Here is a 27,272-nt window from a genome sequence, read left to right as displayed (position 1 = left end):
ACACACACACACAAAGTCTTTTTTCCCCTTCCCTTCCCTTCCACCTCTGCCTGCCTACCTACCTGCCTTACTTCTCCTACCCACACCTCTCTGGTTTATCTGCCTGAGCTTCCGGATTTTCTTCCAGATCATCACAAACACAAACAACCTAACACCTGGCCTTGTAACTCTTCCTGCCCTTTATCTGCTGTCTACCTCCCACCGACCTTACAGCTGTCGTCACTCACCACGCAAACCAAACCCAAGCTCCGATTTCTTTGAAACACCGCCCGCTGCTCGTGCTGTAGCTTTTTCTCAAGCAGATCCCGGTATCACACGACCACCCAACCCAACTCTTCCAACCTACAACACCACACAGAACATCACAAGCAACCCGTCGTGATCTGATCGCAATGGCCGACTTCCCGGACGCCCCGACCACGGCTCCCTCTGCCAACGGCAACTCTTACGTCCAGGCTACCAAGGACAGTAAGGTATGTTATCGCCGCGCTGCTCCTGCACTCTCACCGAACCCGCGACTCCCGATCCCGACATCCATGGCTTTGAGGAACCTCCGGCTAACCTGGCGATTAGTGTTTCAAGCTTCACCTTCACGACCGGCGACAGTGATAAGCTAACCCGCACCCTCCAGATGCCGCCGCTGCCTACAATCAGCTCGCCAACGGTATGCCTTCTATCTCCTGCCACGCATGACGTATTTGCGGCGCATTTTTCGAGTACTGACCCGATGGCTCTCCCTTCCAGGCCCCGTCGCTCAGAATGTTAAGGATCAGTCTGCAAAGGCTTCTACTGAGTTCGGCAACCTTGCCGCTTCTCGCAGAACGCCTGCCAACCCTGCCGCCACCGGCCAGCCTTTGACTCACTACCATTCTTTCTTCTTCGAGCTTATCTCGTGGAACAACCCTCGTATGTATTGCCCGGGTTCCGTCTGAAGCCCGACCCCGACTAATAGCTATCTCCAGGTGCTTCGGCCATCGCCTACGCCTCCATCGTCACCCTCATCTTCGCCGCTCGCTACCTCGACATCCTGAGATACAGCTTGAAGCTTACCTGGATGGTGCTTGGCACCACCGTCCTCGCCGAGGTCGCTGGCAAGCTTGTCCTCAACAATGGCTTGGCCACCCAGCTCCGTCCCCGCCGCTACTACGTCATTCCGAGAGACACGCTCGATGCGATGATAGGAGACGTCCACGAGCTCATCAACTTTTTCGTGATTGAGGCCCAGCGCATCTTGTTCGCCGAGAATGTCACTGCCTCCGTTGCTGTAAGTTGCTCGCGTGACCCTCTCCACAATTATTGACATCATCGGGACTGACGCCAAATCTTTGCGCAGGCCTTCCTCGGTGCCTTCTTCGCCTACTACCTCGTCAAGATTGTCCCTCTCTGGGGTCTTGGCCTCATCGGCACCACTTCCGTCTTCATGATCCCGCTGATCTACACTTCCAACCAGGAGCTCATTGATGCCCAGTTGAACAAGGCCGGCGAGGTCATCAACCAGCAGACGAGCCAGTTTCGCAGCGTCGCCCAGAAGCACACTGCCGAGGCTGCCAACATCACCAAGCAGTACATGGGCGACTACACTGCCAAGGCCCAGCAGCTGATTGGTCGTCGCTCTGCCTCTCCCGAGGCCGTCTCTAAGCCCGCCCCTGCTGCCCCCGCGGTTGAAGAGAAGGACTTCCCTGCTGCCCCTAGCAGCGAGTTCGAGAACAGCGAGCCTGTCGTTCCCGAGAAGGAGACCCCCATGGTCGCTTCCTAAATGCCTCCTCATTCGACTCGGCTCTCCTGAGTGTACACAGGCTGGCGGATATACGTCGTATGCCACTGGTCTGGCGTCAACGGAACGACTCATGACGAATATGAATGAGACCACGCACCACACACCTCTCTCTACGACATGTTCGACGTGGTAGGACTTTGCGGTTGCTTTTGGCAGGAGTTGGTTGCACACACTGAGCAACAAAAGGATAATATCAGACACTGACTTCCAGTGGATGTGGGGACGAGGGCGTCGAACGAGTGATTGTGTACGCATGTAGTGTATTGTCTTGCTTTTGGTTCTCTCTTCATGGCACACGGCTTTGGCGAAAGGGGGATCATCAGATTGTCTAGGGGATGCAACGAAACGAATTATTTCTACAAAAGTAGCGTCTTTCCATCATTCCTACGTTGTGTTCGTAAAAATGATCTTGATATGCTAGTGTGGACTGGGTTCGGCTCAAGGGTGTCTTTCTAGGAATCTTGACTGCGCATACTAGACATACCACAATGAAGTTTGGCACTACAACACTGCCATGCTTGGTGATGTCGACTACTAGCAGATGTGCACTCAATGCTTCGAAACCTGCCGCCGGTCCAGGGAACAGTACGTGGGTGTCATGGTGATTGATGAACGAGGCGCTGGTCTGGCTTATGCAGTTGGAGGAACGTCGACAAGCCATTTCTTGTCATTCAAGCTGAAGCGGCCAGGTTTCACAGCTTCTCGGACTGCGTCTGGGACGGGCTAATATCACAGTCATTAACATCCAAGCGGGTCACCAAGCAAAGATGGCACAGGCCGTTGAAGAAAAGGTATCCCATATTGTCCGTTCTCGCAAACAATATAATACTAGGGAGCAACAGACGGCCTAGCCTATGCCGCCAACATGATAAAAAAAACAAAAGAGCAAGAGAGTTTCCCGGAGACCATAAAAGAGGAATACCTGGTCATAAAGCAAAGCAAATCGGCAAGCAGCGGCATGACTGCTTCCGTGAGACCACCCCGCCGTACCCGTACCCCCTTTCGCCGTTCCCTTTTCCAAGTGTACAGACACACATCCACACGCGCAACAAGCACACACATGTTATACATATGCGGTTTACTACACCTCCCTCAACCTTCACGAGGACTTCTAGTCACTCTCATCCATGTCGAACGGGTCCTCGCTGGCCTCGTCAACGTCCATCTCGCTGTCATCATCAAAGTCGTACTTGGGCTTCGCCTTGGCCTTGGTGGCAGCCGCACGTCCAGGGCGGCTTCTAGCAGCCGGCCGTGGCGGGGACTCTGGCTCCTCCATCTCGACATCCTCATCCTCATCATCGGACAACACACGCTTGGCCTTCTTTGCGGCGTATGCCTTGGCCGCGGGAGACAGCGTCGTCGTCTTGGCTGCCGCCTTGGGCTTGGGCTTGGCCTTTGCTGGGGCCTCGTCATCCTTGGGCTTGTTCTTGGCTCCGGCAGGACGGCCGCGCTTCTTGACGGGTGCGGCAGCGGCTGGCGTGGGCTTGGCCTTGGACGTGGACGCCTTGGACGCCTTCGCGGCAGGCGCACCGTCGTCGCTCAAGAAGCTGTCAATGTCATCCTCCTTGGTCATTGTCTTATGAGGGGACGACCGGGCGAGCATCTCGTAGTTGGTATCATCGACCTCCTCGTCATCGAAAGTCCTCGAAGGTTTAGTCTTGATCCTGGGCATGGTCGAGTCGCGGCCCTCAGGTCGGTTCATGGCGAACAAGCTAAGTCGGCCAGTCTGAGATTCCTTCGCTGATCCGCCGATACCTCGGACCAAAGCACCAATGTCGCCAATTTGGTTGTCATCGGCCTCGCTTTCTTCTTCCGAGGAGTCGTCAATGACGTAAGACGGCTTTTTCTTGACGGCAGAGGCTCTTGAGCCCCGTGAAGCAGCAGCATTCTTTGAAGACTTGGTGGGTGCAGGCTCTACGGAGACGCTCTTCTCCACAGAAGCGCTTTTCTCAATAGAAGCACTGTCCTCAGCAGCGCTAGCAAACTCATCTTCGTCAGACAGGTCGTCGATAACGTACTTCTTGGTCGATGCAGCACGTCGCGAAGCAGTGGGTTTGACTGCCGCAGCTGCAGCGGGCTTCTCTGTGGAGCTCTTCTTGCCCAGACCAGCAAAATCATCGTCACTATCGTCTAACTCTTCCACCCGAGGCGAGGGCTTCATGGCTGCCGCGGACTTTTGACTTTGCGAAGAAACGTCTTCGGTAGATTCCGCCGGAGCAGATGCACTGGGCTTGCCCAGGCTGGCGAATTCTTCGTCATCGTCCGAATCGGACAAGGTGTAGATAGGCTTCTTCTTCGTTGTCGCCGCCCTTTGTGGTTTCTCGGGCGCGGCAGGCTTGGAAGAAGTCTTCTTGCCGAGAGAGGCAAAATCGTCGTCAGAAAACCCGTCCTCATCCTCCTTCTTGGCCTTGGCCTTCTCAAACATGGCAGCAAATCTTTCAGCAGCCTTCTCTGTCACCTTGGGAGCTGCGGCTGCCTTGACCTTCGCAGTAGCCCTCTTGCGCTCGCCAGGCTCATACTCGTCATCATCCTTCTTGGCCTTGCGACCCTTGCCAGCACCTATCTTCTTGGATACGCGGCGACCAAGTCTGCGGATGGAGGTTTGGATTTCAGCGTCGAGGGCCATCTGGTTCTCCCACTCGGCAACGAACTCGTCCAGATCTTGGCACCAGAGATCCTTCTCGCTCAGGGCGAGAAGGGAGTCGTGTTCGGCCTTCTTGCTCTCGATCTGCCTCTGCAGCCTATCGAGGCGTTCTTGCGTCAGAGACCATAGTGGCATCTACAAAATCAATTAGTTGCGAAGCTTAGGAAATCTCGGATGATGGGGTAACAAACAGAAAGAAGGTAGTCGTAGGCGTTCGATTGCTCGTCCGCTCCTTCCTCGTCCTCCTCGTCGCCCTCCATTTCCTCATCGGTGTTCTTCTTCTTGGCTTGCTTGTCCTTGTTCCTCGGGAACGGCTCGTACTTGCGCTTAGCGAGCTCCTCAACCAGGACGGCCTTCTTCTTCTTGGCAATGACGAGCTTTCCGTCGATAATCTCCCTGATGAAACGAGCCTGCTCAGACAGCTTTCTGAAATCGGCATGATAGACACCGAGCCAGTGCTTCTTGCGCTCGGCGTACATGTCCAGACGGTAGTGGTAGAACTCCTCAAGAATGTCCTCGACCTTCTCATACTTGCGAATTTGGCCGTTGGTGTCAAAGGCAACCAGGTTGGAGGTGGCAACCTGCTTGGTGAGCTTGAAACGTTCCATGAGACCGTCGGACATGACATCCTTGGTGTGCTTGTCATCCATCTGGATGACAAAGTGCACGTTCTTGTGGTCGTTGAACTCCTTGTAGTCCTTGATCCAGACAGGGCCCTTGGTGCCGCTGATGACCTCTTCAAGCTTGGCCTTGAAATCGTCCGTCCACATACGAATAGGAAGTTCGGTGATGACGACCTCGCCAGTCTTCTCGTCAATGTCGCAGATGCCGTTGAACTTGTATCTGTCCTTGTCGGCAACCTGGGGGGTACCCTTCCAACCGCGGAACCAAGGCATCATAGGCTCAAATGGCGCACCCTCGGGGCTTTCGGGGTCAAGACGGCCCATACGTCTCTTCAGGTTCTCAACGATGTGCATAGGGTGGTAGTTGGGAATTGAGGTGCTCCAACCAGTACCAATACCATCAGCACCGTTGCAGAGAATCATGGGAATGACCGGGGCATAACACTTGGGCTCAATTCTCTTGCCGTCCTCATACTGAGGCTCCAAGTTAGGCTCGTCGAGAGTGGAGAAGATCTTTCTCGCGAAAGGGGACAGTCTCGTGTGAATGTAACGAGGACTGGCAGCATCTGAACCACCGGCAAGACGGGAACCGAAGTTGCCACTGGGCTCAAGGCAGTTGATGTTGTTGGAACCGACGAAGTTTTGCGCGAGGCCAATAATTGTCTGTTGGAGGGAGACTTCACCATGGTGGTACGATGTCTGCTCGGAGACATAACCAGCCAACTCAATAACCTTTTGATCTTTGGTCAAGTTCCTCTTGAAACAGGCGTACATGACCTTACGCTGACCAGGCTTCAGTCCGTCGACAACAGATGGGATAGATCGCATGTTATCGGCCATACTGAAAAGAATGAGTTCCTTGTTGACAAAGTCCGTGTAGGTAATAGACTTGGTGGAGTGGTCGAGGTATGTACCAGGGACGAAGTTGCCGAGCCACTCCTTTCTCGCGTCGGCCTTCTTCTTGGAGAAGGCGAGCTCGAAAAGCTCAGCCTCATCAGGCTTCATCGTGTTGAACTCCTTCAGATGGTCATCAAGGTTGGTGAAATAGACTTGGGCGTCTTCGTTTGAACTGGTTCCCAAACCCTTGAAGTACTTGTAGTGCCACCGAGAAAGTTCGCTGGTGTGTGATTCCTTCCATTCCTCGTATTGGGGCTGGGTGAAGAAGGACTTGAGGCGCTGCGGCTTCTTGGGGTTCGGGCCCTGCCATACTTTCACGATGGGAGTGATGAACTCTCGGAAGAAATCCGGAATCTGAAGCAAGGAGGGGTATTGGACTTGGAGGAAGTTGATGAGAAGACCCTTGATGTGAGAACCATCGTGATCCTGATCAGCCATGATCATGAGATGACCGTACCGCAAACCCTTCGTGTCATTGTAAACAGCCTTGTGCTTGAGACCAAGGAATTGCTTGATGTTTTGGATTTCCTGGTTCTTCGTGATTTGGTCGATCGATGCATCACGTACGTTGAGCATCTTACCACGAAGGGGGAAGACTCCGATGCGGTCAGGGTCCAGGATTGCTCGTCCAGCGACAGCCAAACTCTTGGCAGAGTCACCTTCCGTGAGAATCAGAGTACATTCATGGCCGTGGCGGGTGCCAGCCAAGTTAGCATCGACTAGTTTCGAGTTGCTGATGCGGGACCGCTTGTTTCCGTCACTCTTGGCCATCATCTTGTCCGCCTTCTTCTCGGCGAAATCAATAATGTTCTGGATGGCGTCGGACTTGGCGATCTTCTTCAGGAAATCCTCAGTCAGGGGACACTTGCTACCAAACTGGCTGACTTTGGTAGTCATCTGCTCCTTTGTTTGGGAAGTGAATGCGGGGTTGTTGACAAAACAGTTGACGAAAATGAAGATATGATTGCGGATGTGGTTCTGCTTGAGGGCGTGACCCTTCTTCTTCTTGTCGAGAGTCTTGAGCAAGGACCCAGTGATTTGGTCGGCGATGTAGTTGACGTGTGTGCCGCCAGACGTGGTTGCAATGGAGTTGACGAACGAGATTTGTTGGAACGAGCCGTCCGAGACCGTGAACCCAATTTCCCAACGCGGGTGAGCATCGGTCTTGTCAATCTCGACAACAACCTTGGGTTCGACACCCTCCTCGGCACCGCGTTCCTTGGCGATGGCCTTGGCGTACATCTCACAGTAACCCTTGAACGCAAGCTTGATGTGGGTGCCGTTCAGGTAGGTCTTGACGTTACGGACAGTACCGGCCATGTCGTAGACTCGGCGTTGGATCAAAGCTTCAAGGTCATCGTCGATGCCCGTCATGCTGAAACGCTGGAAATCGGGCTTGAAGGTAACACGAACGAAGTCACTAGTCTTGCTGCTCGTGATTTTCGCCTTGCCGCACTTGCTCATGTTGTCGGTCCAGACCTGCTTATACCTTTTTCCGTTGGTGGAATCCTGGCACTCGAGAGTGAATTGCTCACTGAAGACGTTGCAAAGCTTCGCACCGTAACCATTGCGACCACCCACTGTCTTCTTCTCCTCGTCGTCGTAGTTTGAACCCGTCAGGAGGTGACCGAAGATCATCTCCGGGATGTAAATCTTCTCTTTTCCGTGGATCTCGACAGGAATACCCTTTCCATTGTTTTCGACAGAGATCTCTCCGTTCTCGCGGTCGACGGTAACCTTCATGTAGGTCATGGTAGCATCGCGCTGTTTGTTGTCGGCAGCGTTGACCAAGATTTCGTCAAAGATCTTATAGAGACCAGGCACGAAGGTAACCTTGCGATACTCCATAAGCTTCGTCTCCTTGTTGAAAACCCACATGGGTTGCTCTGTAGGCTCGACTGAGCCAATGTAGGTATCGGGACGCTTGATGATGTGCTCAAGCTGGGTGAGCTTCTGGTAGGTGTCGGTGGCATTCTTCTTCGACTTTGGCGCTGAAGCGGCCGGCTCGTCATCGTCGAGCATCATGCTGTCGTTCTCGATTTCCGCCAGGGGGTTCCCGCTCGACTTCTTGGCGGCAGGAGCCTTCTTAAGCTTCTTAGAGCTGGGAGGTGTGTTGGAAAAGGAAGCGGCGTCATCGTCGTCGCTGTCGGGTTTCGCGCGCTTCTTGGGTGCGGCTTTGGTCTTGAGGGTGGTTTGCGTCAACTTCTTCGCCGGCGCCTTCTTTACAGGAGCCTTGGCCTTTGGCTTCTGCGACGGATCAGTGGTGGCCCCAACGAAGCTGTCAAGCGTGGCGATGGAAGCAGGGACATCCGGCTGCGGCGCCGGTTTGGGCGGCGGCAGCGTAGACATTTTGAGAGTGAGAAGTGTGAAAAAGAAAGTACAGGGAAGTTGATCGAGGGGAGTTGGTACAGGAGTGAAAGTGTGCAGACAAGTGGGAAAGAAAGGGTGTGGTTGAGCGGTTCAGCTGGCGGACTCCGTCGCAAACGCTTCGCGACGAAATAGCAGCTTGTTGTGAAAGGATGGGTTGTGGGTAAAGGGACAGCAGAGCGCAAAACCCTGCGATAGGAAGCAAGCTATCGACAGGAGGGAGTGACCAAGCTAGAGCGCTCCTTCCTCAGATTGCGATAGGAAAAGAGTTGGTGTTGGAAGTGATAATGCGTGATCGGGTATCCACACGTAGGCAAGAATTTGGGATCGCGAAGAAGCAAACATACCGGCGCAAAATCCGACTCCTCTCCCATGCTAAACACGGAGGCATCGTCGTCCGAACTCATTCTGTACAGCTTACGCTCCCCGAGGCGCGGGGAGGAACACGAGAATAGACGAAACGCAGTTGTCCCTACGGTCGGCGGCGGTGGTGGTCGTCGAAAAGTCGGCGGCCGTCGACAATACAAAGAAGAATCGACAATCGCAAAACGGCTAGCTGGGCGGACCAGGCGCGCAATTGGCACGAAGGCTCGTGAGAGGGAAACGAGGGGGGAGGAGAGCGAGTGTGCCAGCTCGTCAACGGCCCTTTTCTACATGCGCAAAAGGAGGGTATGTTGGTCGGGATCGTGAAGTCAGATGGTGGGTTTGTGTGCGCTGGCTTTTGTTGTTGGTAGCAACCCCCTTGCGATGTTGATATTTGCCCCGGTGTAAACATTGGGAGTCGCGACATGGTCTTCTCTAACTGGACCGCGTTTGGGCGACTGCCTCCTTTGTTTACTGCCTCAGGCTAATCCCGACCAAGGTAAGCGCCCAGGGACGTGGGAGCGCACGAGAGCGGGGTTGGCAGCCACATCTGCCCCGCTATCCAATTGGATCGTGGCGTCGCTGCATCACAGAAAAAGTCAGGTAAGAAGGAGCCAACGGCAGGGTGGGACTTTCCTGACACTGTCAATGTGCAGCAGTTTAGGCACCTTAGGTTAAGGTAGTTGACTGCTTCCACCAGTATCCGTAGGGGCTCGCGCTTCGACAAGGCCAACCAAAGTTTCGACGACTTCCATTAGCATCAACATCTGAGCTACTTTCAACAGGAAACCCGAGCAAAATCGTTAACGCCGCGTCCGCACCTCCCTAAATAAACACCTCACTAATACGCCCTCCCGCTGCCCAAATCAGACCGCTTCTCCGCTCGCTTGTCTAGCTTCAAACAACACGATTCGTCTTGCCCGTCTCAACCTCGTAGATCCAGCCGCTCAACGCCACGCTCCGCGGGACAAGCTCAGTCCCCTTGATGTAGTCAATATCTTTCTTGACAGCTTCCTCCAGATCAGAAAATGGCAGAAAGTCGAGACTGCGAGACTTGAGTTCGGCAGACGCTCCAGCTCTACATGCACATTAGCGGAGAAAGGCCGGGTCATCCGTGGCTTCAAGGTACAAACCCTAAATTCTGGTCAACGAGTGCGTAGGCGTCCTCGTTCTTGAAAGTCAGCATCCCGCAGCCAGTGTGCTTGACGAGCACGATCTCATGCGTGCCGAGAAGTTGCTGAGAGATGACAATGCTGCGAAGCGCGTCTACGGCAGATGCGCCAGCCTGTTGATTTCAACATTAGCTGCCGACCAGTCAACGTTGCCAGGTTTGAGCCCTCACATTGCGAACGACATGCGCATCGCCTAGCTCGATACCAAAAGCCCGCGCCGGGTCAATTCTAGCATCCATGCAAGTCAGGACTAGATACTTCTTGGCCGGAGGCAGCGCCAGATGCCCCTTGGTGAAGCCGGAAGAGTAGCTTTCGGATGCGGCTTCGACGTTTTTCTGTATATCGGACATTGTGGAACGATCAATGTGTAAGGCACAGGTTGTGTGTGATACAATGGCACAGAAGGAGAGATGCAGTTGCGAGTTGCGAGTTGCGAGTTGCGAGTTGAGGGAAAGTGCGGCTCTTAAGTAGCTAACAGCTGTCTCGGCATTGTCAGAGGTGGGAGATCTCTTGGCTAGATATATCCATTTGTCTCCAGCCTCCCCTCTCACCCGAGACGTCCTGACTACAGCAGAAATACCGCCCGTGATGCCGGTGGTATCTGATTGTGGATGGATTGCGTGATCCCGGGCTCTGTGAATATCACAGCTATCGAGCCAACGAGCTTCGCCGTCCCCGCATCCCAAAGAACGGCTCAGTCCCGGCTGGGAAAGGTGATGTCTGCTCCAAAAGCTCAGCTTCGGAGTGGGGTTGCCATTGTCGCCGATCGGCGTTACAGACTCGGATATGTAAGCTGTCTCCGGTCTGGCGGGGGGACTTTGGCCAAGACGTTCTTCAGAGAGGATGTCAAAGCTGCATGAACACATGCAGTCGCATCGAAGGTCAAATGCAGACAGGGCGAGAAGTATCTTCCCGACCAGTCACCGAGTATTTCCAATGTGTTTCCCACAAGTTGCAGCCAGTCAGCAAAGTAGTCCATCGGGATTTAATCAAGTCGATGGTGAGATAGGAGAATTCTGAAAACCAGTATATTTCAAATCCCGTCTTTGGCCCACGGAATTATGACGAATTTGAGTCGCCTCAACAATGTCCTAATATCTAGAATAACTCCTCTTCTCCCAACGCCGTGGACGAGAACAGGCTACGTTCACTAAGACTGAAGCGCCTTGTAGAAAAAGACTTCATCCTTGAGCTGTCGTGGAACCGCAGGGCTGATGCCGAAGTTGGGAATCCTGCCAACCTCGATGTAGCCGAACTTTCTGCATACTTCCTCAGCTGTGCTGCCGGCCTCCGTATCAAGCATCTGCGCGGATTGTCAACAATGGTGTCGGATAACTGGATGTAGGGTGGCTCATACCAATAGCGTCCGTCCCCTCCTGATGGACTCGCCTTCCAAAGCAGCGATCAGCATCCTCGCACCGCCGCGCTGACGGAACTTTGGGCTGATGAGAAGCTTCTCGACAAAACCGCGGAAAGGACCCGTCTCAGAATATGGCATCCAGAGCATGACAACGCCCATGAGCTCTGTTCCCTTGGGCTTTGTTCCTGGCTCAGACTCGTCGAGGAGAATGAGCATCATGCGAGTGCCTCCACTGACCTCTGCAATGCGCTCCTTCCAGTAACCCAGCAACTTCTCATGGGACAGAGGCGGCAAGAATGTGGCCAGAGTCCGGTCATGGCTGATGCACGATGCATGGAGGGCTGCAAGATACGGAATCAGATGGCTGTGGTCTGCGGGCGAAAATATGTAGGGGGTTCCCGAGCTTGAGGACATTGTCGCAGGGTTTTCTCGGGCTCTGAGGGACGAATTTGGGGGCTGGATATTCGCCGGGTGCCCTGTAATTCGGCCAAAGACACGCTGGCGGGCTCCTGCGATGCCGCCGTTGTAATCTTGGGTTATTGTGCAACTCGACCGGCAGTCAAGAACTGACAGAGATCGACAGCGCAGGAACGGTGCGAGGGTATGCGTGTTCTGACCCCGGCGCGAAGTTGGGGAACTGGACGCCCACCAAACCTTAACCGGGATAAGGTGTTGGTCAAGAGTTGAACTGGACCAAAATATCAGAAACGGGGGCCTCTGGCAATCTTGAATGTGGGAATGCAGAGAAGTTAGGTCGCCTAGAAAGGGCTCTCGGGGCATATAGCGGCGAAGCTGTAAAGCAGTGAGGGGGTTCTTTGACAAGTGAGGGGGAAGCGAGTGAGTGAGTGCATGACAGAAAAGCTCACCTCAGCTTGTCTCTCTGTGTGTCTCTCTCAGGTGAGAAAGACGGCACGAGACAGGAAGGTGCGACAAAACAAGCTACCTAGAGTGCATCTAGGTAAGGTGAGGTAGGTAGGTAGGTAGGTAGGTAGGCAGGTTGGCTCAGGTTGCTCCGGTTTGGGGGCCGCGTGTGAGTCAATTGATGTAAGGTAATTGAGAAACGGGTAGATGTTTTATACGAAATGCTCAGGTCCGTCTGCAGAAGGGACTTTTGTGGTGATGGAAGCTTTCCTGCACTTCCCGGTTCCATTCCAAAAGTCTTAATTAACGGCTGAATTGGCGCTGGTCAGTGGTCTGCCGTCTCTTCGTACCTACCTAGGTAAGGTAAGGTAGGTACGGCGTAAGGCAAGGTAAGGTACCTATCTTAAGGTAGGTATTGGATTGGCCCCAAGCTCGCCCAGCCCGCCGGCTGCGAGGGAATTCCCGGCGCAAGGGACACGGCACCGCACGCCGGCAGGGTCCTGGAGCGGGCTTGCCCCGCAGCATCAGTCACCTACCTACCTACCTTACCTACCTGAGGTGGCTTGGCTACCTACAAGTCGTTGCGTAGTGTGCCGCCCTGAAGCACCCGACCTCGGACGCTGTCGCGGCGTTGCAACTGTAAGGTATTCGTAAATAGGTAGGTATCTGTAATTTCCTTACCTTACCTACCTAGGTAGGTAGCGAAGTAAGTCTTATGGAACTAAAAGGAAATAGGTATCAAAAGACGACAAACTGCATGCACTAGACAGTTTGCCATATTATCAGCCGACAACTCGAAGCGGTCCCTGGCACGACTGACGCGGCATGTCGGGCCTCAGCATACAGCCGTTCTTCCTTCGGTCTTTGTCAAGACTAGCCCGGCAGCTGAGACGTTGCGCCGGCGTCTGCCAGATCTCAACCGGTGTAAGGTACGGATAGTTGCGGCCCTTGGCAGAGATGAGGCACTGGCTGTGTATCCGACGGTTCGTTCATCATGCCAAAGCAGCCAACCATGCATGCATGCATGCACAGAGCTCTTGTTGACGAGTAAACAAACATCTGTATCTCTCTACCCACCCACCAGTCTGCGAATAGTCTACCTCACCTAGCGTCGGCCCCTCCATGGATTCCCCTCTTCCCCAGCGGTCAAACTGCTGAAGGACACATGTTACAGACAAATCAGGTTTGCCCACCTCACCCTTGCAACCCTCTTGACGATGGCCTTTCCCATAGGCTATCACAACTCGGCGCAATGGGAACCTCCCGTATCAATCCACTCGCGGGAGCCCCGGACACACGGGCCATCCGAGAGGTGTCGTCTCACCTCCCCTTCACCGCAACAACATGAGGTAAATCCGATGTAGGTACCTGAATCTATGTAAGCTGCCCCTCTGACGTCGCTCTCCAGACCCTGTTTCATCGTCAACTTCAACTCCCGGTTCCCCTCCTCAAAAGCTTAGCCAACAGCACCACCATCTCCTCTCTTCGTGGCAGCCGTCCTCTTCCCGTGCACTCGCTCGCCCTGTACCACATCCTCATTTTGACCTAATCGGTCTCGGCCACGACCTCATCCCGTCTGACTACAGCAGCTCCCCGCCTTCATGGATCGCATCTTCCGCAAGGTGGAGCGGGGCGTCGAAGCCCTCTTTGGGGAAGAGAGGCACGCGCACACTCACTCCGGTCACTCCTGCGAGGAGCACCATTCCGATGCCCACACTGGAAACCGATTCCAGTCCTTTGCTGCGCAGACCACCGGCAACGCCAAGTGGTATGTCGACGGATGCTCTTATTTCTGGGCCGTTTCCGAGGCCATTGAGCGTAAGAACACACACACACACATGAGCATCCTGCCGGCACTATTGACTGCGACTGACCGCGTCGCTATGCAGAGGCCCGCGAGAGTATCTACATTCTGGATTGGTGGTTGAGCCCGGAGCTCTACCTGCGCCGGCCCCCTTCTGCCAATGAACAATACCGTCTCGACAACCTGCTCAAGGCTGCTGCTGAGCGAGGTGTCAAGGTCAACATCATTGTCTACAAGGAAGTCGAGGCCGCACTGACCTGTGAGTATTCATCCATGTCAGAACCCGTCTCATAGAGCTAACTCGCTCGATAGTGAAGTCATCTGTAAGTCCATGTCGATGCACACCTGCAACCAAAGCTCCATCCATGAACACCATCGATACTTGACTCATGCTGATATCTTCTCAAGCACACAAGGACCTACCTGGAAAGCCTTCATCCCAACATCGGCGTGTTTCGACACCCTGACCATGTTCCCACTGGATACGACCTCAACAGTGAGATTGGCGAGAACTTCTCAAACCTGTCCTTGAGCACGTTCAAGCTATCCACTTTCTCTGGTGATGCCCTGAAGACCATCTACGGTACCGCCACCGACGGCGTCGTTCTGTTCTGGGCCCACCATGAGAAGCTTTGCCTCATTGACAACAAAATCGCTTTCATGGGAGGTTTGGATATGTGTAAGTGACGAGTAACGGTTGAGCCATTGAATCAAGATGAGAACTCCGCTAACTAGATTTCAGGCTTCGGTAGATGGGATACCAACAGTGAGTTTGAACTGGGAATGGTATTAAGCGCCGCTCTGACACACGTATAGGTCATCCCATTGCGGACGCTCATCCCGGCAACTTGGATGCCATCGTCTTCCCTGGCCAAGACTACAACAACGCGCGTGTCTATGACTTTGCCGACGTTGATAACTGGGAGCAGAACAAGCGTCAGTCAATATTTCCGTACACTCGAGACACATACTCACTCATTCGCTAGTCGACCGCACCAAGAGCTCGCGAATGGGCTGGTCTGATGTTGCCATCAGCTTGAGTGGTCCCATCGTTCAAAGCTTGTCGGAACACTTTGTCGACAGATGGTTGGTTCATTCTGCCTTCCTCGGCGGCAGCAACACTTTATCTGACTTGGATGTAGGAACTTCATCTTTGATGACAAGTACACCAAGAAGAACCCTGGAAAGTATGGCAGAATCGACGGCTTCAGCCAGGAGTCGGGAAGAATTGCCGAGGACGGCCAGGGCGGTGGTTTCTTCGGCGGCGCTGGCCACCAGGCAGGCCATCTTTTCGGTGATCTCGGAGACCGCATCAACCGAGGCATGAGCCATTTGATGGTCAGCGACGACCAGCCCGAGAACGATGGCAGGCCTCTGCGTCAAGACCGCGGTGATCAGTCGGCCAATATCCAGCTCACTCGCAGGTAATCTGGCGTCCATCTGTCTGTCTCAGATGCAATCACTAATGAAGATTAGCTGTACCAAGTGGTCTTCCGGCCATCCCACCGAGCACTCCATCGCCAATGCCTATATTGACGCCATCACCAGGGCTCAACATTTCGTCTACATGGAGAACCAGGTAAGCAAACCTCCCCTTTGCTGAAACCGATACCGCTTCTAACAGAGACAAGTTCTTCATCACTGCTACGAGCGACAAGCAGCACCCCGTCACCAACAAGATCGGCCGCGCCATCGTCGACCGTATCCTCCGCGCCCACCGAAACGGCGAGGATTTCAAGGTCATTGTCAACATGCCCGCCGTTCCCGCCTTCGCCGGCGATCTCAAGGCGGACGACGCCTTGGGCACCCGCGCCATCATGGAGTTCCAATACAACTCCATCAGCCGCGGCGGACACAGCATCATAGAATCCCTCCGAAACGAGGGCGGTATCGACGACCCTGGCCGCTACATCCGCTTCTACAACCTTCGCAACTACGACCGCATCAACGTCTCCTCCGACATGTCCCGCGCTGAGCGCGAGAGCGGTGTCTCGTACGAGGACGCCCGCCGTGAGCATGACGATGCCGTCGGTGCTGGCTACGAGCCCCGTGGCGAGGGCACCGGTGCCAGCTGGGGCGGGCGCAACACCCAGTACGACCGCTACCAGCAGGCCGCCTCCCGCGTCGGTGATCACACCTGGGACACCGTCTCGTCCTGCTACATGGACGCCGGTCCGGACCTGCACAGCGTCCCCTGGCAAGGCGAGCCGGAAGCCGAGATGGACGCCTTCGTCAGCGAGGAGCTCTACATCCACTCCAAGCTCCTCATCGCCGACGACAACCTCGTCATCGTCGGCTCCGCCAACCTCAACGATCGCTCTCAGCTCGGCACCCACGACTCCGAGATCGCCGTCGTCATCGAGGACCCCACGCCCGTCGAGTCTGAGATGGCCGGCCGTCCCTACACAGCCTCCAAGTTCGCCGCATCCCTCCGTCGCCAGATCTTCCGCAAGCACCTCGGTCTGCTGCCCGACCAGCGCTGGGACCGGCCCGACGACAACTGGACGTCCGTCGAGCGCGGCCCGAACGTGTACGACTGGGGCTCCCCCGCCGATCGCCTGGTGCAGGATCCTATGTCGCGCGAGTTCTGGAACCTGTGGGAGGGCACGGCGCGCACAAACACTGAGGTCTTCTCCAAGGTATTCCACAACGTGCCCAACGATCATGTGCGGACCTGGAAGGACTACGACGAGTTCTTCTCCCGCCACTTCATCATCCCCGGCGCCAAGAAGGAGGGCGAGGGCGAGGGCGAGGGCGACAACGCTGGCAAGGTCGAGTACGGCCACGTCGTCAAGGAAGAGTTCCCCGGCGGTGTTCGGGAAGTCAAAGACTGGCTCAACCGTGTGCGCGGTAACATTGTCGAGATGCCTCTCGACTTCCTCGTGGATGTGGATGACATTGCCAAGGAGGGTCTGTCTCTGAACAGCTTCACTGATGAGCTCTACACATAAAGTGGCAGTGGCGTGTAAAACCCAGTGGGTGGTGAAGCAGGAAACACACACAGACATACTGGGAGGACTTCTGGATTTAGAAAAAGAAAAAAACAGTAAGAAAGTAAAGGCTTCAGGGCAGGTCAAACACATGGACACCATCCTAGCAAGGAAACAGACAGATTCGTCATGAATGGATTTCTGGCTTTGCGTACCAACGGACATTGAATAACAATTGACACCGTCTTGGGCTTCTCACATGTGTGGTCAAGTTGACCTCGTCTACATCAAGGCATGTTCCTCTGACCTGCACTCAGTCCACATCTCCCGTCAGCCCAAGAGCTTCATCATAATGATGTGTTGTAACTGGAATAAAACAATGTATAATCTGTCAAATGGCGTGCAGGGCATTGCATTTTCCACCAAAACAAAGAGTATTATACAGACCTCCTGCCCTGCACCACAGTTCCCTCAGAGACAAAGAAAGCAAGGAAAAACATAAAATTGTCCCCGTCAACTCCGTGAGTAGGCATCGCAATGCTTCAGGTTTTCTTTTTTCTTCATCCTGTCCCCGGAAACGTGCGTGCATAACGTGCACATGCACGCCCTTTAGTCGAGCCCAAATAGTCATAGCCTCATTCATGGCTTTCCATTAGTCCAACTTTCGAAGACACTCCCGTTTGGGGAGGTGCCTAAACTCCTCAGCCCTTCTCAGGCCTTCTTCGTGCGCGTTGGGCTTCTAGTCCACCTTGCCGTTCCCGTTGGGTCCCAGCAGGCCCTCCTTCATCAGCTCCTTGTTCCCCCAAGACTCCTCCAGGCGGAAGTGGCCGCCGCGGCCCCTGCGGACACGGCCACGGAACCAGGAGGCAGCACCAAGAGCCAAGCCGAGAATGCAGCCCATAGTCAGGTACGGGTGCTCAACGAAGGTGACGCGCATATCGAAGAAGATCTTCTCAAAGCTCGAGATAGTAAGCTTGGGCTTGATCTTGGGCGGCGAAGTGATGACCTTGTTAATGGTCTCCAGGATCGATGTCCTCGACAGAAGAATGTTGTTACCAGTGATGGTAGTGTCCCAGTATCGGCGGTTCTGTCCATATGATTAGTCTGCCTGTTTGCCAAGTGAGCGTTTCGTGGGGAAAGACTTACGTCCTCATCATTAATGATAACACGATCTCCATCCTTGGTGTCAATACCGTAAGTGGTACGGATCCATCTCTGCCAGAAAACGGCGTCAACCCAAGCGAAGCCGACTTGCTTGCGGTCGGACTTGTCCATGTTGATGCGAATAGCCTTGGCTTGGCGCAAGGCACGTTGGTCACCGCGATCGTCAGCCTCGTCAATGCGAAGCTGCTTGGCATCACGGAGCTCTTGTCGTTCATGCTGGAACAGAAGAATCTGCTTGTCCATCCACTCGTTGGCGGCGCTCTTCAACTCGCGCTTGGCTCTCAGGAAGCCTTCCTGGTCCTCTCTGTTGACGATGCCGAGAACAACGATCTTGCCATCCATGATCTCACGGGCATTGGAGGCTGTCATCTCAGGAACAATTGGCAGCCAGACCGACTTCATCCAGTTTAGAACGCCGTGGACATCGCGCATCTCCTTGGGTGTAAGTGGCTGGTAGTATGTTGGGCGACCTTCTCTGGAAACGAGAAGGCGGGGCCAGGTGGTAATCTTATAGCGGGCGAAGAGAACGGGATCTTGGGTCTTCACGAGCTTAGCCTTGCCGATCAAGCTGAGAGGCAGGCGCTCGAGCGCCATGAAGTCCTCGCTGGTAGTAGCATGGTCGTAGAAGTAGATGAAGATGACCTCCTCCTTCTCCTCGAGGACCTGCAGGGATTCGGCATCCACGTCCTGAACGCCGTCGCAGATATCGATAGCCTTCTCGGCGTAGTGTACGAAGTCGCCGAGGCCTCTAAGCCCGTCGTACTCGACACGCTCACCGCCCTTGAAGAAAAGTATGGTGGGATAACCACGGAGGCGAACATCCTTGCAAAGCCTGGACTCGACATCGCAATTCACTTCTCCAATGTTCAACTTCCCCTTCATCTCCTTGGCCAGTTGCTGCCAGTTAGGCGCCATGGCCTGGCAATGGTGGCACCACGGTGCGTAGAACTTGACGAACCAAGGATCCTGGGTCATGGTGACAAGAGTTTGGAACTTCTCCGCGGTAAGAGGCACTGAAATACCCTCCTTGTTGGGGGTGACAGTGGGCTTCTTGACAATGGCCTTCGTGGGAGTCGCGACAGCCTTCTCTGCAGTGGTGCTAGGCTTGGTCTCCGCCTTAACAGCATCCGGCTTTGCATCTGCCTTGGAATCGGCCTTGGAATCGGCCTTGGAATCGGCCTTGGAATCGGCCTTCGCATCGCCCTTGGCCTCGGTGGCCTTCTCATCCTTTGCAGGAGGAGCCTTGGGCGGGGTCTGTTCTTTAGGTGGCGCCTTGGCGTCGGTCTTCTCATCGGCCTTTGCGGGAGCCTTGGAGTCAGCTTTGGCATCGGTCTTGTCGTCCGCAGCTTTCTTCGAGTCATCGGCCTTGCCAGGCTCCTTGTCGGGAGAGTACTTGTCGCCAGCTTCAGGGAGGCTGAGGCTTCGGGGTCTCGATCCAGGCTTGGCAGCTTCCAAGTACTTTTCAAGGATGGGGCTGACTTGATCGATTTCCTTGACGCCCTTGATCAGTTCGGCGACCTCGCCGTTCTTGTAGAGGATGGTGCTGGGGTACGATTGAACATTGTGTGAAGCGCAAAGGTCAAAGTATGCCACGCAGTTGACTGTGGCGAAGCGGAAGTCGTAGAATTCCGTGAAAGACTTGTCCTCGGTCTCGGGTTTTGAAGTGTAGTAAAATTCGTACAGCGTCTGGAAGATGGGCGCATAATCTATGCAATGCGGGCAGTAAGGGCTAGAAGACGGTCAATCACCTATCGCGCGACTGGACAGTCGTCGGCGTCAACCGGGTGGCAAGCAAGCAAGCATACCTGTAGTGCTTGATAAGCATGAACTGCGAAGACTTGACTTCTTTGTCGAAAGTATCGGGGGTAAGCTCGAGTATTGGAGGCACCTTCATCGAATTGAAGTAGGTGTTCTCGCGATCATCCTCTTTCGCTGCTGCTTGGACTCCGCCGAGCAGGGACGAGCCGAGGAATAGGAATAAAGGAGATAACCTCATGACGGCGACGAGGTTGCACCGCGCGGGTGCGAAGTGGTTCGAAGGAAGAGAAGTCGCGAAGCGTGTCGTGGAAGATGCGGCGAAAAATGAGTAGAGGGACGCGATCGATTGAGGATGCGCTTGGTTGCGCAGGCGTCGTGGAGGGAAGGAGGAGAGTGGATCGATCGGGTCGTGTCGTGATGTGATGGTCGAGGGGTCACAAAAAGGGTCTAGGTAAACCTATTGAGTAGTCGAAGTCATGGAGATTGAGCGGTCGGGGGGAAGACAGAAGACGAATAAAATCGATCTTCCCTTCGTTCGTCTTTGAGCCCAAACCTCCCGAATTCGTCCAGCGGCGTCGAAGGAGAAAAAAAGAGTGGTGGTAGTGGTGGTGCTTTGGCAAAGGGGGAGGAGCCAACAAAGCCGATGGAAGTGACAGGCCTGGGCTGGCAGGTCAGGAGAAAGACCGTGTGTCAAGATTCTGCGGGTAGCGTGGTCCAGCCAGCCAGCCAGCCGTTGCGCAGGGCCACGCCCAGCACTGCAGGACCGGGACTAAACAAGGACAAGGGCTGCCTGAGAGATGAGGCAATCACGGGTACCTTCAGCAGCATTACGTGAGCGCACGCAGAGCTGGGAGCGCGTGGTGCCAGCTGCCCGCCTGGTCTCACCCTCGATCCCGCCACTCAGAGGCCCCGCAAGCTTCAACCCTGCAACATCACTGAATGCAAGGCTCCACACATTGCGATAAGAATAGTCTAGCAAAAGCAGGTTCTCCATCCAGATTGCCACCCGCCCGCAGCGGAAAGCGAGTTCGTAAACAAGGAAAAGTCTAGAGTCTTGCTTTCCTGGACACGTGCGGATCGTCAACCACCACTCCAGCCAGGGGTTGGAGTGGAAAACTCTCAGTGACCCCGGATTACATAAGGCTAGCATGACTGAGAGAGTGACGACTCATATCAGTCTCATCGCTTAACTCCGGCAATATTTCGTCAAGTCAGGCCTAATATTCTGTCGTGGCCTCGTTGAAAGGGCTCAGATAAGGTGTTTGCCGTGTTGACTGACAGTTGCCTGTGAGCTGCACCGCCTCCGTATGCTCAATATGGCTTGGCCTGCGCTGCTCTGCCAAGGAGTAGATGATTCGCCCAGATGCTCAGCTGATATGCAAGTCGTTCTCCTCGCAGCCCTTCGTTGTCCTGCACATCTTGGTCCATACGGCTGATGTGAACCTCAAATCTCTGCTCAACTAATTTAGCATGGATCCGCTTTCGATCACGACGAGCGTGATCGCTCTAGTTCAGGCCCTCGGTGTGGGAGTCAAGTTCTTCTCCTCCATGCGACAGATTCCAGCGGACTTCTGCGACCTTAGCAATGAGCTCACAGACCTCCAGGCAGTCGCCGAGCAAGTCAAAACTTCTCTTCAGGAGATGGAAAACGGTGACACCAAAAATGCAGCCGTCCCTGGCATCACTGCTTCTGCAACACAGACCTTGGAAGACGACTTTGCCTCCATCGTTAATGAATTAGAAGCCCTCTGCGGACGCCTCCAAAAGTCAGACCGGCATGCAGATATAGTTGGAGAGCTGCGTGTCTCTAAGCGGAAGTGGCTGCGTGAGAAGGACAACGTCGCCAGGCTTCGGGCGAAAGCGAGCAAAACCAAGCAGAGCTTGATGTTGCGTTTCATTGCTCTTGTTTCGTCACAAAGGTGACTTGATTTTTATCGGACTATATGGCTTCGTACTTGCTGATGTTGCATAGTACACGGCAAACAAAAGTCGTGCTCGACGGACAGCAAGCTTTCAGTGCCTGCTTCAAAACGATGAACGACAGAATCGAGGCGGGCAACGCTGGGCTTCGAGAAACGCAGAGCAAGAACAACGACATATGCGCTTCACTTCATCGGATGTTAGCCGCTGAGGCCACGAGCGCAGATCTATCACTGCCATCCACTCCCCATGGACAGAGGTCGAATGCCGGAGTCGACGAGCCCCTGTCATCGATTTCTGTGCACGCCTCACTCCGACAGGTTTGCCCCCCCTATTGCAAGTGCCAGTGTCATTCACCTTCGTCGGTTCGGACACCGACATGGGTACAGTCAGTGCTAGGATCGTTGTTCTTCGAGTATAACGACATGCCCTTATTGATGCCCCGGAAGTGCGATGATTTAGGGTGCCGTAATCATTCATCTCTGCGACTCATCTACGTCTTTCCGAAATGGTTCGTATCCAGAGCCGTCTTTCTCACGACCTCTTGGGGGAGTCTCACTGGATTGGGGTCGAGCTTGTATTTGCAAGTTCCGAGGGTAGTGCCAAGTGTGCAGATGCTGTCAGCGGTCTACAACTCCGACATAGATTGGATCAAACGAGGCATTTCAAACTCAACCGTACTGCCAACAGACGTTGATGAAACTGGTAACTCACTTCTCATGGTAGGCTGACACGCTACGACTCTATGGTTATCTTTATTTCGTCTGTCGTTGACTCTTGGCATCTTTCCAGATCTCACTTCGAAACGTAAACCTGGAGGTCGCCAAGTTTCTTCTCGATCATGGCTGGTCGAGGAGCACTCGAAACATGACAGGATGGTTTGTTCACCAAATGCGCCAAGCAACTCAAATAGTCCATTTCTCACTGTTACTTAGGACTGTGCCTAAGCGGGCACGTGTAATTCTCTACTCCGCATCGAAGCAAGACCATCTTTCCACGTTCGATCCAGACCATCGCTATATGATTGAGCAACTTGCACGTGGGGAAGACCGACAAGGAGAAAACTCAACGCTCTTACACGATTCTGTACTCGGAGTTGTTCCGATTCCCCTATCAGATGCAATTACACAGGCTCCTTCCGACATAGATTGCCTTGACGATATCGGGTGGTCTCCACTGCACTGGGCAATCTTCTTGAACGACTACGAGTCGTTTGAGGTCCTCCGTAGCCGAGGCGCTGGCTTAGAAGTGAGAACGCGAGGAGGTTGGACACCTCTTCACTACGCTGCCCACTACGAGCCGCCCGGCTCGATCAAGATGGCTTCGGCACTCTTGAAAGCTGGGGCAAATGTGCATGCTAGAGTTCAAAATCACCTTAGGCCCAGAGGGGAGACTCCCATCATATTCGCTTTCAACAACCCCGACATGATTAGAATTCTTCTGGAACATGGATGTGACACCATTGTTCAGACGAACCTGAACTGGGAAACTCCCCTGTCATGGTTTGCTCGTGGAGTATGCAATGTTGAGCGAAATGACCTCAGGAGACGCAATTGGGAACGGTCGTTGGACTTGCTCGTGAATAATGGCATGGACATCGACCTTCCCTCGAAGCAGGCAGGTTATGAAGGTCGAACACCCATTCACGACGCTATACTGTGGCGAAACGCCGCCCTGTTGGAGCTTTTGTTGAAAAGAGGAGCGAAGTATGATGCGATCGATAAGAATGGGTCTGGTATCTTGCACTTGGCGGCTCAGAGTGCAAATCTGGACGTCATCGAGATTCTTAGGGATGGCTGCATAAGGGGTCTAAGTCCAAACCAGCCAAACGTTGCAGGTGACCCGCCGATGAAGATTTTGATGGCCAGAATGCTCGGCGAGGAAGCCAGGCGCCAGCCAGGAGATACCGTGCCAGCATATGACGAGTTTCTCCTTTTCAAACAGCTTCTGCAAGAAATTCAGAAACGAAATTTGGGGCTGTTTAGGACGAGAGACCACGTCGATTCGGTCGAAGAGGATGCCATCTCCGAGATTGGCGGGCCGAAAGCCGCCTGTGACGGTGACGACAATCGAACGTTTGAGAGCAATCTGGCATACATGAACACGGTTCTGTCAACTGGTGCCATAGAGGAGTTTTCTTGAGTCGGTTGGTTGTGTTAGTGTCGTAACTGAACGATGAGATCGGGATGGTAGAATGTCGCGCCATCGCGGTGTTCTGCGGCAGCGCTACCTCCAGGCACATTCGGTAATTTACAGGGAAAGGTCGGTAGCACAGTGGCTCTGCAGGGGAAAGGTTTCGGCCCTGGAACCCTGCGCCACTGCTTTCAGATGCCACTTCACAGGGAACCCAAGATATACACAGAGTGTGAAGCTCAAGCCTGAAATCGTAAAAAGCAGATGATGCAAGTTTCATTTCTTCTTTCTAGCAGAAGCCTTCTTCTTGTTGGAAACAGGGTCCGATTCTGTCCAGACAAATACTTTATGCAGGTGAGGTCCATGTCTACAAGCACGTACATGGGTCTGCAGGCAGGCGCGGTGTCCAACGCACCAGCCCAAGCCCCGGCGTCTCGCTGCTTTAGGTATGCAAGAGCAACCGCTGTTGATTCCACCTTTCTCTTCCCTCCTCTCGTTAAAAGGTATTCGTCCACGATTCAACATTGGCGACAAATTATTGATCGCAAATCAACGCGGCCACTCTCAATAAGCGTCGTTTCTTGGATGCTCGAGATGGAACGGCCCACGAAAAGAGCCCGCATATGTGACGACGTCGAGGACTCGGAAACGTCGACGCAGGCAGAAGGGCCGCGATCTCTAAGCAGACCGATCAGTCCTCCTCACAAGAAGAACAATGGTGGCCAGCGCATCAAATCTCCATTCCAGCTGACTTGGATCCGGGATCTCCCAGAAGCAGCGAATCGAGATGCAGTTGCCCTCAAAGACATCCTCGGAGACCCCTTGATCGCAGAGTGTTGGGAGTTCAACTACCTGCATGATATCCATTTTCTAATGAGCCACTTCGACGAGGACACCAAGAGTCTCGTTAAAGTCCACGTGGTCCATGGCTTTTGGAAAAGAGAAGACCCAAACCGCTTGGCTCTTCAAGTAAGTCCATGAAAGATCCCAACGCCGATAGCGGCACAGTTGCTCACGTTTGGCCCAGGAGGAAGCCTCAGCGTACAGCAATGTAGAGCTCCACGGTGCCTATATGCCAGAGATATTTGGCACGCATCATTCCAAAATGATGATACTGGTCCGCCATGATGATTCGGCGCAGGTCGTCATACACACCGCCAACATGATCGCCAAGGACTGGACCAACATGACAAACGCCGTCTGGATGTCGCCCCTTCTTCGCTTGCTGAAAGAAAAGGACAGTACGTCCTGCGAAAATGCTATCGGGACCGGCCAGAGATTCAAGCACGACCTCTTGAGTTATTTGAAAGCTTACAATGTTCGGAGACCCATGCTCAGGGATCTGGTCGACAAGTTGAGCCAGTATGACTTCTCAAGCGTGAAGGCTGCACTCATCGCAAGCGTGCCGGGCCGCCATTCAATACATGACACCTCTCAAACATTATGGGGTTGGCCCGCCTTAAAGCACGTACTTCGCCATGTTCCTGTCCAGGACGGCAAGTCGGAGATTGTGGTCCAGATCTCGTCCATCGCTACTCTGGGACCCACCGACAATTGGATTCAGAAGTGTCTTTTCAACCCTCTCTCTGAATCCAGCGACAAGGGGCCAAACAAGACCAAGCCAACATTCAAGGTTGTGTTTCCGACGGCAGACGAGATCAGGAGAAGCTTGGACGGCTATGCATCTGGTGGGTCAATTCACACCAAAATCCAGTCCCAACAGCAGGCGAAGCAACTAGCCTATCTGCATCCTTTCTTCTGCCACTGGGGAAACGATGCCCCCAATGGAAAAGGTGAGGGACGGTGTTGTGCTCATCGAGCCTGATCAACCACATGACTGACAAGGTAGTAGCATTATCTGAAACAGCGACCGTGAGAGAGGCCGGCAGGAAGCGAGCTGCACCGCATATAAAGACATACATTCGATATGGTGAGAAGTCAGTCGACTGGGCGCTCGTCACATCGGCCAACATTTCAAAGCAGGCATGGGGCGAGGTGGCAGGAGCCTCGCAGGAGGTGAGAATTGCTTCGTGGGAGATCGGCGTCTTGGTATGGCCTGAGATGATGGCCGAAAAGGCGACCATGGTGAGCACGTTCCAGACAGATTTGCCCTCGAACAACACCGAAGGAAGCAACCCAGTTGTTGGCGTTCGCATACCCTACAACCTACCACTTCAGCATTATGCAAAGGACGAGATACCTTGGGTCGCAACGATGGCCCATGCAGAACCAGACAACATGGGAAGGTTTTGGGGAGTAGCATAGATGGACGGGGCAACACACTTTCACATGCGAACGGAGGGCGCGGTTGTCTGTCAAGGGACATGTGGTATCGTAATATTGATCCTTGGAGATTTTCATGTGAAGTGTCTGCGACTAGACTCGTCATTGCGCTTCAAACCGTGTCGTTTCTCATGGCATTCCTATGTTCGCGGTACGTTTACGCGCCGACGGTCTCGGGTTCCTTGTTGGCGTCGTAGCCGTAAGACTCCTTGAGCTTGTTGACGAGAGCGATGTACTCCTCCTGGGCCTGCTCGACGGTCTTGCCCTCGTCGACGACCTTTTGCCACGAGTTGTACTTGGCCTTGCCCTGTATCGTGTGTCTCGTTAGCACTGCACGTGGGATGCGGGGGTTTGACGGCAACCAGGTCTTACCTTCAGGTCGAACATGCCGGGCTTGGGGGCATCGGCGATCTTCTCGCCAGTGCCGACCTTGTACAGGGCTGTGGTGCGATAGATCGTCAGCTACAAAAGCTTGAAGTTTGCAAAAGAGGCGACGAAAACGTACCGTAGAGCTCGAGGAGCTCATCGTTGCTGGGCTTCTGGGTAAGCTTCTTGCTGTCGATGACAGCCTGCTTGAAGGCTTCGCTCTGAGGGGCAGACATGGTGTATGTGAGGTCCGTTTGGACAAGAAAGATCTAGGTCTAAAGGTGTCGAGAATCTGGTTCGAGATATGGTCGAAGGACGGATTGTTGAGCGTTTCGTGGAGAAGGTTGCCCGGTGTTGGGAGGCGGAGGAAAGGGTTGGATCTTTTGGCGGGGTTAGGAGGTCCACCCGCCCGCCCACGCTTCATCATATGCGCGCGGGGCAGCTGATGCTGTCATTTAGGTTAGTTCGAGGTGGGCGCCCTGGCATTGCTGCTGATTGCACCGCCACAGGCCACCTCGCACAAAGCAGCACTTGCCGTTGGCACCTTGCTCTATGTCATAGCCGCCAAGTACTACTACCGAGCACGTATGGACGTAAGGTATCACTCGACGAATTCACAGGCCAGAAGTCCCTTGCCACAGCGACTGGGTCCCTGCCGACACGGCTCACGAAGAGGTGCAGGTGGCTGCCCACAATAGAGCTCTGGCGGAGCTTGGAACTTGGGGAAAGGAACGGACTGGACTGGGGGCCAAAGCGATGGTGCAGGTGCTTGGCTAACGTCCTTCCAGCGCATGTGGGGTTGGCAGACCTCTCAACGGGGGTTTGGGTACCAGCATGACTGGACTTGGCT

General features: G+C 54.1%; 10 protein-coding genes across 10 annotated transcripts; 5 read left to right on the top strand and 5 right to left on the bottom strand.

Annotated features, from left to right (window-relative positions):
• Positions 1-392: 392 nt before the first annotated feature.
• RTN1 (Reticulon-like protein 1) lies at positions 393-1,756 on the top strand (the record flags this gene model as incomplete). Its single annotated transcript, XM_036640143.1, has 5 exons — positions 393-468; positions 632-664; positions 745-906; positions 963-1,264; positions 1,334-1,756. The coding sequence occupies 5 exons, from the start codon at positions 393-395 to the stop codon at positions 1,754-1,756; spliced, it is 996 nt and encodes a 331-aa protein (XP_036494350.1).
• Positions 1,757-2,888: 1,132 nt separating this feature from the next.
• Positions 2,889-8,290, bottom strand: TOP2 (DNA topoisomerase 2; the record flags this gene model as incomplete). Its single annotated transcript, XM_036640142.1, has 2 exons — positions 2,889-4,556; positions 4,613-8,290. 2 exons carry the CDS (start codon positions 8,288-8,290, stop codon positions 2,889-2,891), a joined length of 5,346 nt encoding a protein of 1,781 aa, XP_036494351.1.
• A 1,278-nt stretch (positions 8,291-9,568) lies between these two features.
• Positions 9,569-10,193, bottom strand: CGCS363_v008292 (Uncharacterized protein; the record flags this gene model as incomplete). Its single annotated transcript, XM_036640141.1, has 3 exons — positions 9,569-9,749; positions 9,805-9,956; positions 10,014-10,193. The coding sequence occupies 3 exons, from the start codon at positions 10,191-10,193 to the stop codon at positions 9,569-9,571; spliced, it is 513 nt and encodes a 170-aa protein (XP_036494352.1).
• An 800-nt stretch (positions 10,194-10,993) lies between these two features.
• Positions 10,994-11,617, bottom strand: ttr (Acetyltransferase; the record flags this gene model as incomplete). Its single annotated transcript, XM_036640140.1, has 2 exons — positions 10,994-11,146; positions 11,201-11,617. 2 exons carry the CDS (start codon positions 11,615-11,617, stop codon positions 10,994-10,996), a joined length of 570 nt encoding a protein of 189 aa, XP_036494353.1.
• Positions 11,618-13,665: 2,048 nt separating this feature from the next.
• Positions 13,666-16,819, top strand: CGCS363_v008290 (Phospholipase D1; the record flags this gene model as incomplete). The annotated part of the gene is made up of 10 exons (XM_036640139.1): positions 13,666-13,882; positions 13,954-14,127; positions 14,181-14,191; positions 14,277-14,547; positions 14,611-14,634; positions 14,685-14,804; positions 14,855-14,954; positions 15,011-15,292; positions 15,345-15,447; positions 15,500-16,819. 10 exons carry the CDS (start codon positions 13,666-13,668, stop codon positions 16,817-16,819), a joined length of 2,622 nt encoding a protein of 873 aa, XP_036494354.1.
• Positions 16,820-17,537: 718 nt separating this feature from the next.
• CGCS363_v008289 (Uncharacterized protein) lies at positions 17,538-19,958 on the bottom strand (the record flags this gene model as incomplete). Its single annotated transcript, XM_036640138.1, has 3 exons — positions 17,538-17,885; positions 17,945-19,691; positions 19,768-19,958. The coding sequence occupies 3 exons, from the start codon at positions 19,956-19,958 to the stop codon at positions 17,538-17,540; spliced, it is 2,286 nt and encodes a 761-aa protein (XP_036495040.1).
• A 1,232-nt stretch (positions 19,959-21,190) lies between these two features.
• CGCS363_v008288 (uncharacterized protein) lies at positions 21,191-21,643 on the top strand (the record flags this gene model as incomplete). The annotated part of the gene is made up of 1 exon (XM_036640137.1): positions 21,191-21,643. The coding sequence occupies one exon, from the start codon at positions 21,191-21,193 to the stop codon at positions 21,641-21,643; it is 453 nt and encodes a 150-aa protein (XP_036495039.1).
• A 434-nt stretch (positions 21,644-22,077) lies between these two features.
• On the top strand, positions 22,078-23,782 carry Ank3-5 (Ankyrin-3; the record flags this gene model as incomplete). The annotated part of the gene is made up of 3 exons (XM_036640136.1): positions 22,078-22,362; positions 22,433-22,518; positions 22,576-23,782. The coding sequence occupies 3 exons, from the start codon at positions 22,078-22,080 to the stop codon at positions 23,780-23,782; spliced, it is 1,578 nt and encodes a 525-aa protein (XP_036495034.1).
• A 585-nt stretch (positions 23,783-24,367) lies between these two features.
• CGCS363_v008286 (putative tyrosyl-DNA phosphodiesterase) lies at positions 24,368-26,038 on the top strand (the record flags this gene model as incomplete). Its single annotated transcript, XM_036640135.1, has 3 exons — positions 24,368-24,742; positions 24,801-25,566; positions 25,626-26,038. The coding sequence occupies 3 exons, from the start codon at positions 24,368-24,370 to the stop codon at positions 26,036-26,038; spliced, it is 1,554 nt and encodes a 517-aa protein (XP_036495033.1).
• Positions 26,039-26,213: 175 nt separating this feature from the next.
• On the bottom strand, positions 26,214-26,658 carry CGCS363_v008285 (putative acyl-CoA-binding protein; the record flags this gene model as incomplete). The annotated part of the gene is made up of 3 exons (XM_036640134.1): positions 26,214-26,363; positions 26,429-26,496; positions 26,562-26,658. The coding sequence occupies 3 exons, from the start codon at positions 26,656-26,658 to the stop codon at positions 26,214-26,216; spliced, it is 315 nt and encodes a 104-aa protein (XP_036495032.1).
• Between the last annotated feature and the right edge of the window lie 614 nt (positions 26,659-27,272).

Source organism: Colletotrichum siamense, assembly GCF_013390195.1.
Source record: "Colletotrichum siamense strain Cg363 chromosome Unknown KSG_Cg363_contig05, whole genome shotgun sequence".
In the NCBI taxonomy this organism is placed as follows: domain Eukaryota; kingdom Fungi; phylum Ascomycota; class Sordariomycetes; order Glomerellales; family Glomerellaceae; genus Colletotrichum; species Colletotrichum siamense.
Note: the sequence above shows the minus strand (reverse complement) of the source record. Positions and strands in the feature narration are given on the sequence as shown.